Below are 15,299 nucleotides of genomic sequence, written 5' to 3'. Positions count from 1 at the left end.
GACCTGATGAGGCTATAAGATAAGATAAGATAAAAATAGACTTTATTAATCCCACACTGGGGGAAATTCCTGTGCTACAGCAGCTCAAAGAAAAAAATGTACACACATCAGAATAACACAAATATACATGAAGTAGACATAGGAGAAAACATATACATAAAGTATAGGAAATGGAAAATAGAATAGAATTAGTTATAATAATAATAATAGTAATAAAACAACCGTATTTACACAATAAACAACCTTATATAAACAGACAGTATATAAACACAGATATACAGATAGTAAGGTGCGGATGAATAGAGATGACATATTGCACAGTTGGAGGTAGCAAAGAGTGATAAATAGATAAATGTGCATAGTGCAGGATATTGTCCAGTGATGGCTCATACCAGTGATGGCTTATAACTTTATATCAATATTAAGTTTTCAACAACAAAATGGAGAAGGTATGTCTCCTGGTGTTTTGCTGTAATTCTATTAGTTACTTATTCTCTTTTATAGCTGAGTAACCTTTCTGTTGTTTCCTCACCCAGAACTGGCCATGCTCTTATGGCTTTCATGCTTTCCCGCCAAGAGGGGAAACTGAATCGTCAACAGACCATGGAGCTGGGGCACCACATCCTCAAAGCACACATCTTCAAGGTACAGCTATGGAAGCTAGACAAGCTTTCTACATTCATCTTTGATTGAATCCCTTCAGAAAAGTGAATGTTGTTCATCCTCTGTATCGTGTGATTATAAAATAGTTCACTAGAGGACAAGCCATAGGATGTGAAGACAGCTTGTTCAACTTAGGTTCATTGACTTTATGTATGTGCGTCTTCGCACATTTGTGTGTGTTTGTGTGTGTGTGTGTGTGTGTGTATGTGTGTGTGTGTGTGTGTGTGTGTGTGTGTGTGTGCGCGTGTGCAGGGCCTCAGTAAGAGAACAGGTGTGTCATCCAGTGTGCTGCAGGCTTTGTGGATTAGCTGCAGTGCCGATGGCCTTTCTGCAGCCTTGGCCTCCCTGAGGAATCTCTACACACCCAACGTTAAGGTAAAGGTCTTCTCCAGCTCTTCTCCAGTTGTTGTGTGTCAGTTAGACCTGGTACAATTAGCCCATTAGCTGATTAGATGACAAAATGGTAATTAATTGAGAATACTTGATCCATGGCCGTCTCTTGTCTGCAAGGCCAAAACCAAATACCATAAACAGGCAGGCAAAAGTGTAAATTAGTACTCAAATAGTTAAAGTCAGAGTGAATTACATAATTTAAATGGATTGTAAAAATATAAAAGCTGAAAACTTTTCTTCTTCACCTCCAAACTGTCCTTATTACTTCTGCCAAGGAGGTCATGTATTCAGTTCTCGGTTTGTCTGTCTGTTTGTTTGTCTGTTGGCAGGATTACGGAAAAACTACTGGCAAGATTTAAATGAAACTTGGTGGAAGTGTATCACGGGCCAAGAAAGAACCCATTACATTTTAGAATGGATGTATCTGCCCCAAATCACAGGGCAGATACACAAAACATTTTTCTCTTTCTTTAACATTAATATTTTGGCTTTTCTTGTATTTCTTGCAATATGTACCATTTTCCTTGTTGCTTATATGATAATGATACGATCATGTCTCAGTTTATTCATGACAATGATAGATGTAGGGTGTATGTGTATCTCACGTTAGCAATTAATATAGACTAGAACAAGTGAAAAGAGTGTGTCTGTGATGAAAGACAGTCAGTGTTATGTTAGTTGATTAAAAACGGTTGGATGCCAACCGCTTATTTGAACACAAGAAGAAAAGAAAAGAAGGCAGATACATCCAGGTTGCATTTTTGGCCAACTGTAATATCAATATCTTGTAGCGTAATAATATTTCCAGACTAAAACTGGTCAGGTGCTTATTCCACACAGTGATTAGCCTTTTAAGCATTAGATATTTCCCAGGCATTCTTATTCTCATATAAGCAACATGGAAAATTAATAATGTTAGCAGGAAATTGAGAAACGTGAGGAGTTAAAATGTCAGCAGATGAATGGGGCACAGAAAGTTATACAAGGATAAACTTTTTTACCATAAATGTTTTTACTGTATAATTTATTCAGATATGCAGTTACAGTTTTGACTCCTTGGATAGTGTATTAATGATTTGTTGCTTTTGTTTGGAGCCCCTTCCAGTTTGGTTTTGAGGGGGAGAAAATCATTGGCCTTTCTTAGATTATGTCACAGTGATGTATTCTGGTTTGAAGTGAAATTATCCCATAATCTTTCTCAGCGGTTTAATGGTATTCCATCACTTGTTGGCATCCTCAGTGTCTATTTGCGAGTTATTGTGTGAACGTTTAACATCACTCAAAGCGACATTTACAGAATGACCTTGTTCTGTCCTCTGAGGAAAAACAGAGAATTGCTGTTAATTTATTCCAGATTGGATACAACACAAAGCACACAATTTAATTTGCTTTTGTCAGATACTCATTCCACTCCGTTCTGTTTGACTAAGCATTTATTATTGATTTCCTCATCACGGAAGAGAATAACACACTTAAGTGCATTCAGTAGAATGTGACCACTTCATTTTGTGTCTGACCTTTGCTTGGTGAAAAATATCTGAAGCTGAAGCAATAAGAGCTTTTGCACTGAAATGAGCTACAAGGGGAAAATCAAATGTATCTTAGTCTGAGATCTAGATTCTGCTGCTGTTTGAATTAGTTATTGCCCATGGTGTTCACAAATCCTTGAAAGTCATACATTGGAAAAAATGAGCTTAGAAAATTGTTTAACCCCCCATCTTGTTGCACCTGCATTATAACAAACTCAGAAATCAAATTTTTTTTCTTAAGATACCTGTAATGCATTTGTGTAATGTTGTAAATAGTGTAGAATAAATGTTTTATCTACCTTTGAAGGTACTTCAGGGAAATCTTAGGAGAAAAATTAGTGCATAAAAAATCCACATCCTACTAGATATTTTTCTTCATATATGTTTAAAATGTATCTATAATTTTGTCATCCTGATTTTTCATATTTAATTTTGCTTTTTGGGTTGATTTTGTACACACAACATATGTTGCATCTCTGTCTGTCCTGGAGGAGGGATCCTTCCTCTGTTGGTCTTTCAGAGGTTTCCATTTCTTTCTCTTTAAGGGGTTTTTGGGATTTTTCCTTATTAGAATGGAGGGTCTAAGGATAGAGGGTGTTGTATGCTGTATAGATTGTAAATCCCCTTGAGGCAAATTCATTTTGGATTTGTGATATTGGGCTGTATGCATAAACTTGACTTGAAAATGGTTGAATACAGACAGATTTTTTTTTTACTTTGAAATCACAAGTCTTTCGTTTCCTCATTCAGGCAATTCCATTCATCTTTTAAAAGTAAACAATAAAAGAGATATTTTACATAAGAGGGCTTATACATGCAATCAAATGGAATTGTTTACAGATAATACAAGCTCACAGATAGTAACACTTTGATAACATTGTTCCAACACCAGCTGTCTGTGTTTGCATTTTATTTGTACAATCAGGTGAGCCGCCTGCTGATGCTGGGTGGGGCAAACGTGAACTACCGTACAGAGGTCCTGAACAACGCACCGGTGCTTTGCGTCCAGTGCCACCTCGGTCATCAGGAAATTGCCTCCCTGCTGCTTGAGTTCGGGGCCAGTGTAGATGTGGTGTCTGAAAATGGCATGAACCCCCTCTGTTTCTCAGCCGCTGCAGGACACTTGGGACTAGTCATGCTGCTCTGTAAGAGGGGGGGCAAGGTGAGGAGCCCACATTTTTAACCATCTAGTGTTATAAATAAAGATGAGTTAGAAATATCTTTAGGCCAATAAAACTAACCATGTTGTATTCCCATCAGGTTAATCACGTAGATAAGAGTGGTCAGTGTGCACTGGTCCATGCCGCTCTCCGAGGACACCCAGAGATTATCCAGTACCTGCTGGAGCTAGAATGGAGTGCTGAGGGGCAGCAGCAGGACTGCGCTCTGAAGAACAAAGCTCTTCAGCAGGCTTTAATAGCAGCCTCCAGCATGGGACACACACAGGTCCGACTGACACACATGCACATATTTTAATTTACACACAATCAACCCTCACCAGTCCCCCGAAACTTGAAAACAAATGAATGAACCTTCCACATTGAATTTCAAAGAGCAGAGGGAACTATAGATACAATCTGAGCACATCTTGTTCTCTGTGATGATAAAGGTTCCAAGTGTTATTCAGCCTTGTATGTCAGAAAGCAGGATTCAGGGATGATCACAGTACAGTGCCTTTGGCTGCCCAGGTGTGATGCAGGCTCAAGGTTTATTTTGGCTTCCTCATTAGTTGGAATGGGATCCTGAGGCCCGGCTCAGAATAATAGAACTGGGCCAAGCTAAGCTGACAACCCACATGTAAAGTCAAAGTACTAATCAGATTGGACACAACTCACATAACCTCATACATAATACTCATTCAGAGACAAGTGATTCTCTAGTCTGCTGTGTTTAATTTATAAGTTTTTTTTCAGGCAGCCCTTTTCTTTGCTATTCTGCTACAAAATTAGCATGTTGTATAACCTCTTGAAGGTTTATTTGATATATTATGCTGACACTGTATGCCATTAATCTAGGTTTCTTTTTTGGCAGGTTGTGAAAGGCTTGCTGGTGTTGAATAATGAGCATGCTGTGCAAATTGATAGCCACGACACACTGTGGGGAGAGACAGGTATGTTTTCATTCATCTTTTTGCATTACGTGGCTCCCTTGTATCATCACCTGCTGTTTTAGCATTCGGGATCTTGCTGCTGCAATTGCATGCTGCAGTGGAAGGTCTTGTATCTCTCTTCTGCACAGTAATGCTCTCTGTTTGATGTAGAGGTCACTCATCCCAAATGTGTGTGCTTTCTGGTAAAATCATTAGTTATTGTGGGTCATGTGGGTTTCTACTTAGAGTTTGGTCAACACAGCATTTCCTCTGAACAATGATTTTCCAACATGCCACTGAATTTCAGCTACAGTATCCCCCTTGGTGCTTTATGTTAAGGTCCTGCCGACAGTTTGGGCATTTTGATGTTACTCCAACATCTGTTCTATACATTGCATTTAGGTAAACCAGGGATATTGCTGTAGAATTGCATATATATTATAATCCATTTAGATCTTGATGTTTACATTTAGCTGTTTATCTTAGATGAACATTTTTTTCTGAGAAAGATGTCTGTGGCGACTGGTAAGTTTGTGCGTCTGCCTTTTTAAAGGTGAGTGATGACAGAAAGTAAGAGCCAGAGTTTGCCATCGGGAGGTATGTTGTGGAAGAAAGAAAAGTCCAGGGAACAATATGAAGTCTAACAGCAAGAAATGGCTGTCAGGTGTAAAAGTGGCCAGGAAAGGGTCCAGGCATCATGATTTTTTTTTTTTTTTTTTAAGATTATTTTTTGGGGCTTTTCCCTTTATTTAGTGACAGTGGATAGATGTGAAAGGGGGAGAGAGATGGGGGATGACACGCAGCAAAGGGCCACAGGTCGGATTCGAACCTGGGCCGCTGCAGGACTCAGCCAACATGGGGCGAACGCTCTTACTTGGTGAGCTAGAGGCCACCCCGGCATCATGATTTTTAAGCTATTGCAGAGGTGATGTGGTGATAAATGTACTGTATGTAGCTGTACATTATGTGGACATCACTGCACACACCAAGAAGTGGTCATAAGAATAATTGTTCACACATGCTGTTTTGTGTGTTTTTGTGTACCAGTTTAAGTACTAAAGTATTTCTGATACGTTATGTAAGTTTCAGACACATGCACTGTTAGAGCTGCAGTAGTTGTACTTGTGAATGTTTTGAATGTTTTGAATTGTTGGACACAAATGAAATGTTTGTATCTCATCTTCAGTGTGAGCTTTTGCTGTAAAACTTTAGTGATCCAGAGCTATAAATGTTCAAATCACACCCCTTCTTCTTTGACAACAGTGTTTGATGCTTTTTGGTTTTTTAATAATAGTCTTTTTGTGTCTGTCTCAGTTGTAAGCCAGCAGCATTTAGCAGTAAAAGTTTGGTGCTACAGGAATGTAGGTCAGCCCATTAGTGGAGAGGCTGTCCACAGTGTGGCTAACTGGTGCTTGTGCCCTGCTAAATGACTGCAGGACTTCAGACCTTATTACAGTCCTGGGACAAAGAGTCGTCCCTCTGAAATATTCCTTTGTGGAACTGCTGCTCTGTTTCCACTGATATGACTGGAATCTGTGTTCTGGTACGACTGACACACCTGCCTGCTCGTAGTTGAAAACATAATACATTTGTCCAAAGATTTGAGTTGCATTATAAAACTTGATATGTAACCTGGACTGACTATTGCTGTGAATAATAGTAATCATACTCTCATAAACATTGGAGCTGCTGCAGTATTTACCAGTCAGCTCTGTTTACAAAGTGGATGTTATATCACAGCCAGCACCCTCTTGGCATGCCTTTTGAAGTAATGAAATATTATATCACAGGTAGCAATAGAAAGAAAAATAGCACCACTGATCTAAAACAAAGTGACTCCAAAACCCTTGGCACGACCGCATATTCAAATATTTTTGCATTCATTTAAAACGAGATCCATTAGCTCATCTGCATTCAGGGCATTATGACTAGAATGTTCATATTTTGTCCACCAGGTCATGCTTGAAATAAAGCTGCAATTTCTGCAGACGTAAAATGAATATTTAGTGGTGTATTACATGTAGAGATGCAGCATTGTAGAGGAGTTCACTACAGACAGTAAAAATCACTGCTCATGTTGGCTGGATGCAAACAACAGAAATGATTAGCACTGAGCGATATATTAAATCTTACTTTAACCTAAAATCCCTTTCCTACCATTCCGCATGCAGATTTAATAATCCAATCTGGTAGCAGCTGGGGCTCTGATGCAGAGAATGCCAAAACCGACAAAGTTCCTCCAATATCCCCTTAAAAGCTTCCATTCATCGTTATCTCCCAAACAATTCTCTGATAACACCCTGTGAAGAAGCAATTCATATTTAAAATTCAATGGTATATTACATCTCTATGCAAATTGAATTGCACATCTGTGCAAGCTCCATCTTTTAAAATCCCCTCTAAGCATTCAAAACTCTTCTTTATGCAAAGAAAGGTAATTTAACTGCACAGAATCATTCTCGTTGTGAGCACACAGCAGCAGGATTGGCTCAAGGCAACGCCCAACAAATTCTTGTGTTGCAGGAGTGTAATCTTCTGTAAATCATGTATCATTTTATGATACATTTTGTTGTTTTAACCCGTATTATGTACAGATGAGTATAGATCATCCTCTGGCATTTTGTTAGGCATCTTAAAAATGAATAAATATACATCTTACGGCAAATGAAGTAGCCAGTGGGTACTTCTGTGTATGTTATTCATGTCACTTGTTGTCATGTTAGTAATCAATTTAAATTACAACAAATTTCTTTTATTTGAGTCAGAATATAAAATAATTTTGTAGTGCTGTCAAACGATTAAAATATTTAATCGTGATTAATCGCATTAATGTCATAGTTAACTCACAATTAATTGCACATTTTTGTCTATTCTAAATGTCCCTAGATTTCTTTTTGTTCAATTATTGTTTCTCATTTTAAAGCTCTTATCAACATGGAAGAGTGGATCAGCTTGCTTTGTGCTTTTGTCGCCTGGCTTTGACAAGGGGGCGGAGAATTCGCATCAGCTGTGTGCTTGGCCATCAAGTGGTATTTCAGACTGGATGTGCTGCGATGATAGCTCAGTTCACAATGACAAAACACACTTTGGCCATTTGGCAACTTTTTAAAAGTAAACTTTCCATTCAGAATCTTATTGGCATCCATTTCGGCGTCTCGCGCTCACCATCTACTCAAAACGTAACATTAGCCTACTACTCTTTGTCCGGCTCGCAAGCCCAAACAAGTGTGTGCGGCGTGCCTGTTGTTTTGTTTCCGGTCTAGCTAGATCCGGTGTGGTGGTGTAGTTTTTCTAACGTTACTAGTTGTTGCAACAGCCTGTGAAAAAAACTACAAAGTTTGCTTGGCCAAAAAGAACATTAATCTTGCGATAAAAAAAATTGACGCCATTAAAATGGGTTTGCATTAACGTCGTTAATACCGCGTTTAACTGACAGCACTATAAATTTGGCATTGAGCATTTATTTGGTGGTCAGGGCTTTTCTGTGTTTGTAAGTTCATGATGATGTAGCTTTCTTTCGAGTGGTCTAAGGTTCTGGAGGTTGGCTGTCCACTGCTCTAAATACTGTAGTTACAATGACTTAAATACAGGGGACACATTCTGAATATATGTACAATATAAAATGCACTTGCGGTCATTTCTGAATCTGTTCAAGGCTCTGCAGTTTTTGTCTTTCATTTGTACAAAGAGGGCAAGCATTCCTACTTTATAATAAGAGCACAGCATGAGCTATCCCAGCCAGCAATTTGTTGGTTTTCTCAGGTGCCTGGGGAAAAGATGCTCTTTATTCTCGCACCAAGTGACAAACACCTGCATTTTACTCTAAGCACTGAAACCAACACTGTTAACTGTTTTCTGAAGATATGTCTCTAGGGGCTTTATTTATCAGCGTTTTGTAGAAAAGATTCTTTATCCAAACTACCTTGCGTGTAAACAGGAAGCTGAATTAACTTTCCCTTTATGAGCTGCGGAAAATTTAGCTCATGTCTTGTCCCTAATTAAGTCTTTCAATGTGAAGCAGTTAAATGTAAAAGACAACTTTTCAGGTAATATAATTTAGCCTGGTAGTGAAGTGGTGGGGGTGGTGGATAAGGACATTATTATGTATTTACTTTGTAAATCTGTTTTATCAGACAGTGATTCAGAGTCTTCTCACTACACTGTCATGGTAGCTTTAAAGGCGGGCTACAAGAGTAGGCAGAGCAGAGTGGAGACAAGGCTGATGAATAGCTTACAAAACACAAGATAAGATAAAATAAAATAAGGAATGCTGAGATGCTCTAGTGTTAAGAAAAGTGTTTGTGTAAATACTGTTAACATGAGTATATGGGAATGGCACTAAGCATGGGGAACTTCTAAGAATCAAATGAGTTCTATTAAAACAGGAGTCACTTTCAAACATCAACAAACTGCACAGCTGTTGATAGTTTGTTCAGTGTAACCCTGGTGTAATCCAGCATCATCCCAGGTGTTGTTAATGTTGCTCCCTGGAGCCCTAACATAGGCTAAGTTTAGCTGCTCAGTCATTGTTCTTCAATGTGTGGGAGGATATCCATATTTTGAGCAGATGGAGGGTGGGGTTGTTTGGCTCTAATGACTGTTCATCCAGATGGATGATGTCAGTCAGATATGGAGGATCAGCGGCACCTTAAATCTCTCCGAGGTGAATGTGAGAGCAGAGCTGTTGCGATTCTTACGGTGGATCTTACTCTGTTTTGACAACCAGCGCTCATTTAAGACCGGCCCATCTGCTGCCATACGTCAGCAGCAGCCAATAAACTGTAAGCATTGAACATTTCAATAGTCTGTCTTTGTTTTCTTCAGACGCAAATACAAGCACAAATTATTTTTATCTTTTCGATAAATACGAATTAGACAGTTAATTCCATTTAATCATGTTCTGAAAAAGATACAAAATATAAACAAGAATGGGTGTTCAACATAACTTTTTGACTTCGCTGTCTGATGTTTTGTCTGTTAATGCATAAAATGACTGGATTCAATGGATCTCTCTGTACAAGGCCCAGGGAACTTGAGGCAGGAATTTGAGTTTAATAAGCATAACATAATTGTCTGTTTTAACACTCAATTAGTGCCAAACATCAGCCTGCTTTTCTCTACTCGTCTTTGAACAATAGGAGGGATTCTGAGATTGCAAATACTATTTATATCTGAGCCTTTCCTTTTCCACATGCTTGGGTTACCAAAGAACCGGGGATGTTGCTCATGCGCAACACAAGTCTGTGTGCTGTACATGTTATGTTCACTAATGCTCTTGCTATACAGTGTCCTCTCTGGCTTAGGGTTGTTAAGTGGAATGGTTTAAATTCCACTCTTATCTCATCACTGTACTGTATCCTTACCTTAACTTGTTCCTCTGAATAAAGAAGTCAGGCCTACCTCGATCCTAACATTTCCCCTTTCCTCCTCTCTTTAGCCTTGACGGCAGCAGCAGGCAGGGGGAAGATGGAGGTATGCAGCTTCCTGCTGGAGCAGGGGGCATTGGTGCAGCAGGTCAACCGGCGGGGGGTGTCTCCTCTATTCTGCGCTGTCAGACAGGGACACTGGCAGGTGAGACACGCTGAGTGGCTCTTTTGTGCCGGACAAACTATCCCTCTGTATCCACAGCAACCACACTGCTTCAAACTACAAGTCAAACACCTCAACATTTTCTTCCTCTAAATCTTTTAACCGTGTGTGTGGTATTTAATTGTTATCCAGTTTAGGTTTTATGTCCTGCCCTTAGAGCTATCTCTGGTCTAATTGTTTCCTGACACAGGGTCATGGTCCCTGTGTGAGCTCTGTGCACCTGGATGTGTTTGATGTCTGTTCTCTGACTGTTCTTGTATGTTTCCTAGATTGCAGAGCTACTGTTGCAGCACGGTGCTGATATTAACATCAGCGACAAGCAGGGCAGGACCCTACTCATGGTGGCTGCCTGTGAGGGTCACCTGAGCACTGTAGAGTTTCTGCTTTCTAAAGGTGAGCATTCAGTCTCATTCACCAGGAAATTACAAGGCAGGGAATACCCGTTAGCTAGATGTATTAGATTAGCGGGAGTGTGTTGATAAGAAGTGTTTATTGACCATTGTTTGTTTCAAAAGGTGCATCGTTGACTTCGATGGACAAGGAGGGACTGACACCCCTGAGCTGGGCATGTTTAAAAGGACATAAGAACGTAGTGCAGTTTTTGGTGGAGAAAGGTGCGGTCATCGACCATACGGACAAAAACGGACGAACTCCGCTGGACCTCGCTGCCTTCTATGGAGATGCAGAGATTGTAAGTGAAATTAGTTTTAATACCCCAACACACATACACCAACACCACCATTCATTTAGCCTTAATTGAGAGCATCCCTTGGCCATTATTCAACACATACTGTTCTGCGTTAGGCCAGCACATGACTGTCAACACAGTGTTTGTGAGTTTTTTAACTGTTGGTGCACTCATGTAGGTCCAGTATTTGGTGGAGAGAGGAGCAGTGATAGAGCATGTGGACTACAGTGGGATGAGGCCTCTGGACCGGGCCATAGGCTGTCGGAACACGTCGGTGGTGGTGACTCTGCTGAAGAAAGGGGCCAAGTTGGGTAAGCACAATGCTTTTGTGTAAAAGCTACTGGAAATGTAGAGCATGTACACTTTGTGTGCAGATACTCAGTGCTGTCTGTAAGTTGACCACCTAGTCAGCTGTTACTCCTGTGGTCTCTAGAAGCAGTCCGTGGTCTGCTGAGTTCTTTCATGTCTCAGTAAACACTGAGAGACTCTGTGTTTTGTTTTGCCTCTATGTCGAGCTTGTTTCCGTCTTGCTCAGTATCTCATGGTACTAAAAAATAAGATTAGACTAATTTTGTGGAATGTTGTGGAAAAACCATTTCCAGTCCTGCTTTTCACTCACTGTTCTGTGAGTGTGTGAGTGAGTGAGTGAGTGAGTGAGAGATTCCTTTCTCCCTCATGTGCTGCTTGGCTAATTTAAGAATGTGACTTATCACCTAAATGACATTCATAGAGCTATCTGGGTCTGCAGCTTATCTCCAGTGCACTCACTCTGTCACAGAAAAAAAAAGTAACGGGCAGAACCTTTACTTTATTTTCTTTCAGCACAGTTCACACTGCATAGCCTACATTTACTGCTGAAAGCAAGGCCATTTCAAATTGAGTGACACATAATTGTACATTGCCACAATACACTTTGTAACACTTTTTTCTTTTACTGCAAATGGCTACTCTTGCTGTTGCATGACCTCTTTTCTCTTCACTGTCTCCCTCCTAACGCTTTCTTAACTGCCTTCAATAAACTAAGGCTACAGAACGTCACCTTACGATCGATCAGGTACAATCTTTAGGTAACCTTACCTTGTACCAATTTCCAGAGAATACAGTGACCATCTGTTGGCACCAGGAACAACATAACACGCTTCTTTCTACTTCTCTCTTTCCCCTCTACACCCACAGGGAACGCTGCGTGGGCTATGGCTACTTCCAAGCCTGATATCCTGATCATCCTCCTTCAGAAGCTGATGGAGGAGGGAAACCTACTTTACAAGGTAATGTGCAACTAGCAAAGAAATTGCTTACTGTCAATTGTAAAGAGCACTTTCCTGTCTGAATGAAATGTTTCATGTTCCTAAACTGCTTAGCTGTACTAAAAGAAACCAATATAGCCTGAGTTATTATCAAATGATGCAGACTGATCTCATGAAGTGGCGTATGTATGACACACCAATTTGTATGCCATTATTGGTGTGTTATCAAGACGCATACTCGTTTTTTTGCGTGTTTTTCAACGCCGTTTGGCCTCCATTGACTTACATTACCTTGCGATTGCGTGTGAATTGACGCCGTAGCGAAAATCTGCGTAGGGAGGTTGGTCGGGGTGGAGCCTGGGTAAAACACAGGACTTTAACCCTGGAGAGCGGGTGTGTCCCGCGTGTGATGTTTTCTTTCCATGTTTGTTCTTTTCCTAAACCCAACCCGCACGACGTTTCCTAAACCCAACCGTAGCCTCGCGATAACACGTAGCCTCGAGTTTATGCTATGACGTTGCAGACTGCCGTCCACTGTATACAGCGCAAACATACATGTGGATAGATCAAAATGCATACAGATAACACGGCACTTGGCTTTATAGGAAAGTGGCGTGTATGTTTACGCAAAGTCATGATATCACGTTGAATGTCATGTTTTCTTATACTGTATAGAAGTGAAAAAAGCACTGACCAATTAATTTAGTTCAGCACAATGGCACGATTACCATCCTTTTCTAGCTCTGTTAAATGCAGAAAATGAATAGTGTATGTTCTGCACCACTTACCAAAGAAGCAATGATCGATGCCTGACATTTAACAAATTGAGTTTGTAGCAGAAAGGACAAACCTGTCTGCTGTTACAGTATGTGTGTGTGATTGATGAGAAGGGAAGGTTCGAGCCGGAGAACAGCTATTGCTGGAGTATCTGGTGAATTCCTTTGCCCTGCTTCTTTCCCCCACATGTTCCTTCTGGTTCTGTCCTCTTCCTCACTGCATGTTTGCCCTCCATGTGTCTTTCAGAAAGGGAAGATGAAGGAGGCAGCCCAGAGGTACCAGTACGCCCTGAGGAAGTTTCCTAGAGAAGGCTTTGGCGATGACCTGAAGGCATTTAAAGACCTGAGGGTCTCTCTGTACCTTAATCTCTCCCGCTGTCGCAGAAAAACCAACGTAAGCCTCTCAAGAGACACTTTTTTTTCCTTTTGTTCCTCAGCCAGTGCTGTATTTTTAGCGTGATCCTTTAATGACTTTAAATAAGGCCTTTCACTCACCGGAGTTTTGTCAGTGAGTAATGAATATGATGTAGAGTTTAGATTCTCGGCCCGAGCCAGACCGGACCTCGGGCCGTTATTTTCCGCCACATCCTCAGGCCGGGCCGGGCCTGGGCCGGACCCTTGATCAAGCAATTTTTTTTTTTTTATCCATTACCTTATTATCCTATTTGGGTGGGGAGAAAGCTATGCCATAATCAGAAAAATATATATATATATATATATATATATATATATATATATATATATATATATATATAGATATATATATATATATATATATATATATATATATATAATATATATATATATATATATATATATATATATATATATATATATATATATATATATATATATATATATATATATATATATATATATATATATATATATGCTATATAAAAGTAACAAATGTGTAGCCTACAAAAGTTAGGCTGCAGTTACAAAATGCAGCACTTCATGCGCGGAGTCTCCTCCTCTCGCACGCATCACACCGGGAGCTTGAAGATGTAAAGAAAAAAAGAAAAACAGGAGAATTACCTTTGAGCAAGTGTGGAGGAAAGTCGGAGGTATGGAAGCAGTTTAAACAAGTCGTGGGCAGTGACAACAATATGTTGTTCATCATAGTTTCTTTTTTTTTTTTACGTTTCTTCATTCAGATCCATTTGCGATCCGTTCCATTCTAAACAAACAGCGCAGTTTACATGCTTCGTCCTTGTTGTATTATTCTAAACAGAGTTCTGTAGTTCAAACAACTCTGAATTGTAGTTGAGAATGTCAGTTATAACGGCCCACGTATTAAAAAATGTCGGGTTTAAATCGGGCTCGGGCTCATAATTACAGTTAATGTGTCGGGCCGGGCTCGTTCGGGCTTGATTTTTTGGACCGATCTAAGCTCTAATATGATGGGGCATCATTAAATGGATATTTAGTGAGAGACTTTTTTTCTGGTAAGTATCCCCAATTGTTTAAAATGTTTGAGACAAAAAGATAAGTCTGGGACTCCAGCATGTGAAATGATTTGAGCATGTGTGGGCAGGGGAAGCTTGTTAGTGTTCAGATGGTAGCGGGGCAGAGTTGGGGAGAAAGCTACAAGCAAACTGGGCACTGCACTCAATCTCCTCAAATCTTCTTGTGAAACAATTTCAGTTCCTGCATGTGCCAGCCTGTCTGCTCCCTCAGCCAGAGTTTAACTGTGCCGGCCAGTTTCCTGTTAGAGTTTTTCCCCAATGATGAATTGAATGACTATTTGAGATGGACTGGAAATTAAAAAAATGACAATATAATGGTAATTTAAGCTGTTCTGTCTTTGAATTGCTGGATAATTGTTTCTGCAGAAAAGCTCTTCATAAAAGTGTGTTTTCATAAGTCTTAGTCTAGTCATATGTGTTAGTCATAAGTCTAGCAGGCAGACTCATGTAGCGAGCCAGCTGTTAATTACATGCCGCAAACTAACAGGGGATCCGAGCAAAACTGGCATCATGAGGTTGTCTGTTTCTACAGCACCTGTGGTGCCTGCCAGTTATTTTATCACTTCACACATGGAGCATAATTGCTAGAGAGAGCCATTTAGTTTGAAAATATTATGTCCTAAGACATGAGCGTGTATTCTGTATATTTTAAAATGTTTATTTCTGTGATCGAAACTTAGCCACATGTGCTTGATTATCAACTGATTAAATAATTTATTGATTCTGCTACTTTTGTAGGATTTTGGGATGGCTGAGGAGTTTGCAACAAAAGCACTGGAGCTGAAACCCAAATCCTATGAGGCCTTCTATGCCCGCGCAAGAGCTAAAAGAAGCAGCAGGTAGACTATTCAGCACA

General features: G+C 40.0%; 1 protein-coding gene across 6 annotated transcripts in view; it reads left to right on the top strand.

Moving 5' to 3' along the window:
- Nucleotides 1-15,299, top strand: part of tanc1b (tetratricopeptide repeat, ankyrin repeat and coiled-coil containing 1b) — a 107,379-nt gene that overhangs the window by 88,810 nt on the left and 3,270 nt on the right. For 3 of the 6 annotated variants that reach the window (XM_031298690.2, XM_031298671.2, XM_031298666.2), the window contains 13 exons: nucleotides 537-645; nucleotides 916-1,038; nucleotides 3,511-3,747; nucleotides 3,846-4,031; nucleotides 4,617-4,695; nucleotides 10,112-10,245; nucleotides 10,533-10,656; nucleotides 10,779-10,954; nucleotides 11,130-11,262; nucleotides 11,976-12,005; nucleotides 12,128-12,219; nucleotides 13,222-13,368; nucleotides 15,182-15,282. In XM_031298690.2, the coding sequence (XP_031154550.1) occupies nucleotides 537-645; nucleotides 916-1,038; nucleotides 3,511-3,747; nucleotides 3,846-4,031; nucleotides 4,617-4,695; nucleotides 10,112-10,245; nucleotides 10,533-10,656; nucleotides 10,779-10,954; nucleotides 11,130-11,262; nucleotides 11,976-12,005; nucleotides 12,128-12,219; nucleotides 13,222-13,368; nucleotides 15,182-15,282 (1,671 nt within the window). The remainder of the gene's footprint in view (nucleotides 1-536; nucleotides 646-915; nucleotides 1,039-3,510; nucleotides 3,748-3,845; nucleotides 4,032-4,616; nucleotides 4,696-10,111; nucleotides 10,246-10,532; nucleotides 10,657-10,778; nucleotides 10,955-11,129; nucleotides 11,263-11,975; nucleotides 12,006-12,127; nucleotides 12,220-13,221; nucleotides 13,369-15,181; nucleotides 15,283-15,299) is intronic. The other 3 variants (XM_031298707.2, XM_031298699.2, XM_031298681.2) reach the window with 1 other exon arrangement.

The sequence above is a fragment of the Sander lucioperca genome, chromosome 8 (genome assembly GCF_008315115.2).
Source record: "Sander lucioperca isolate FBNREF2018 chromosome 8, SLUC_FBN_1.2, whole genome shotgun sequence".
NCBI classification, from domain to species: domain Eukaryota; kingdom Metazoa; phylum Chordata; class Actinopteri; order Perciformes; family Percidae; genus Sander; species Sander lucioperca.
The sequence above is the reverse complement of the archived record's forward strand: the minus strand, read 5'-3'. Positions and strand labels throughout refer to the sequence as shown.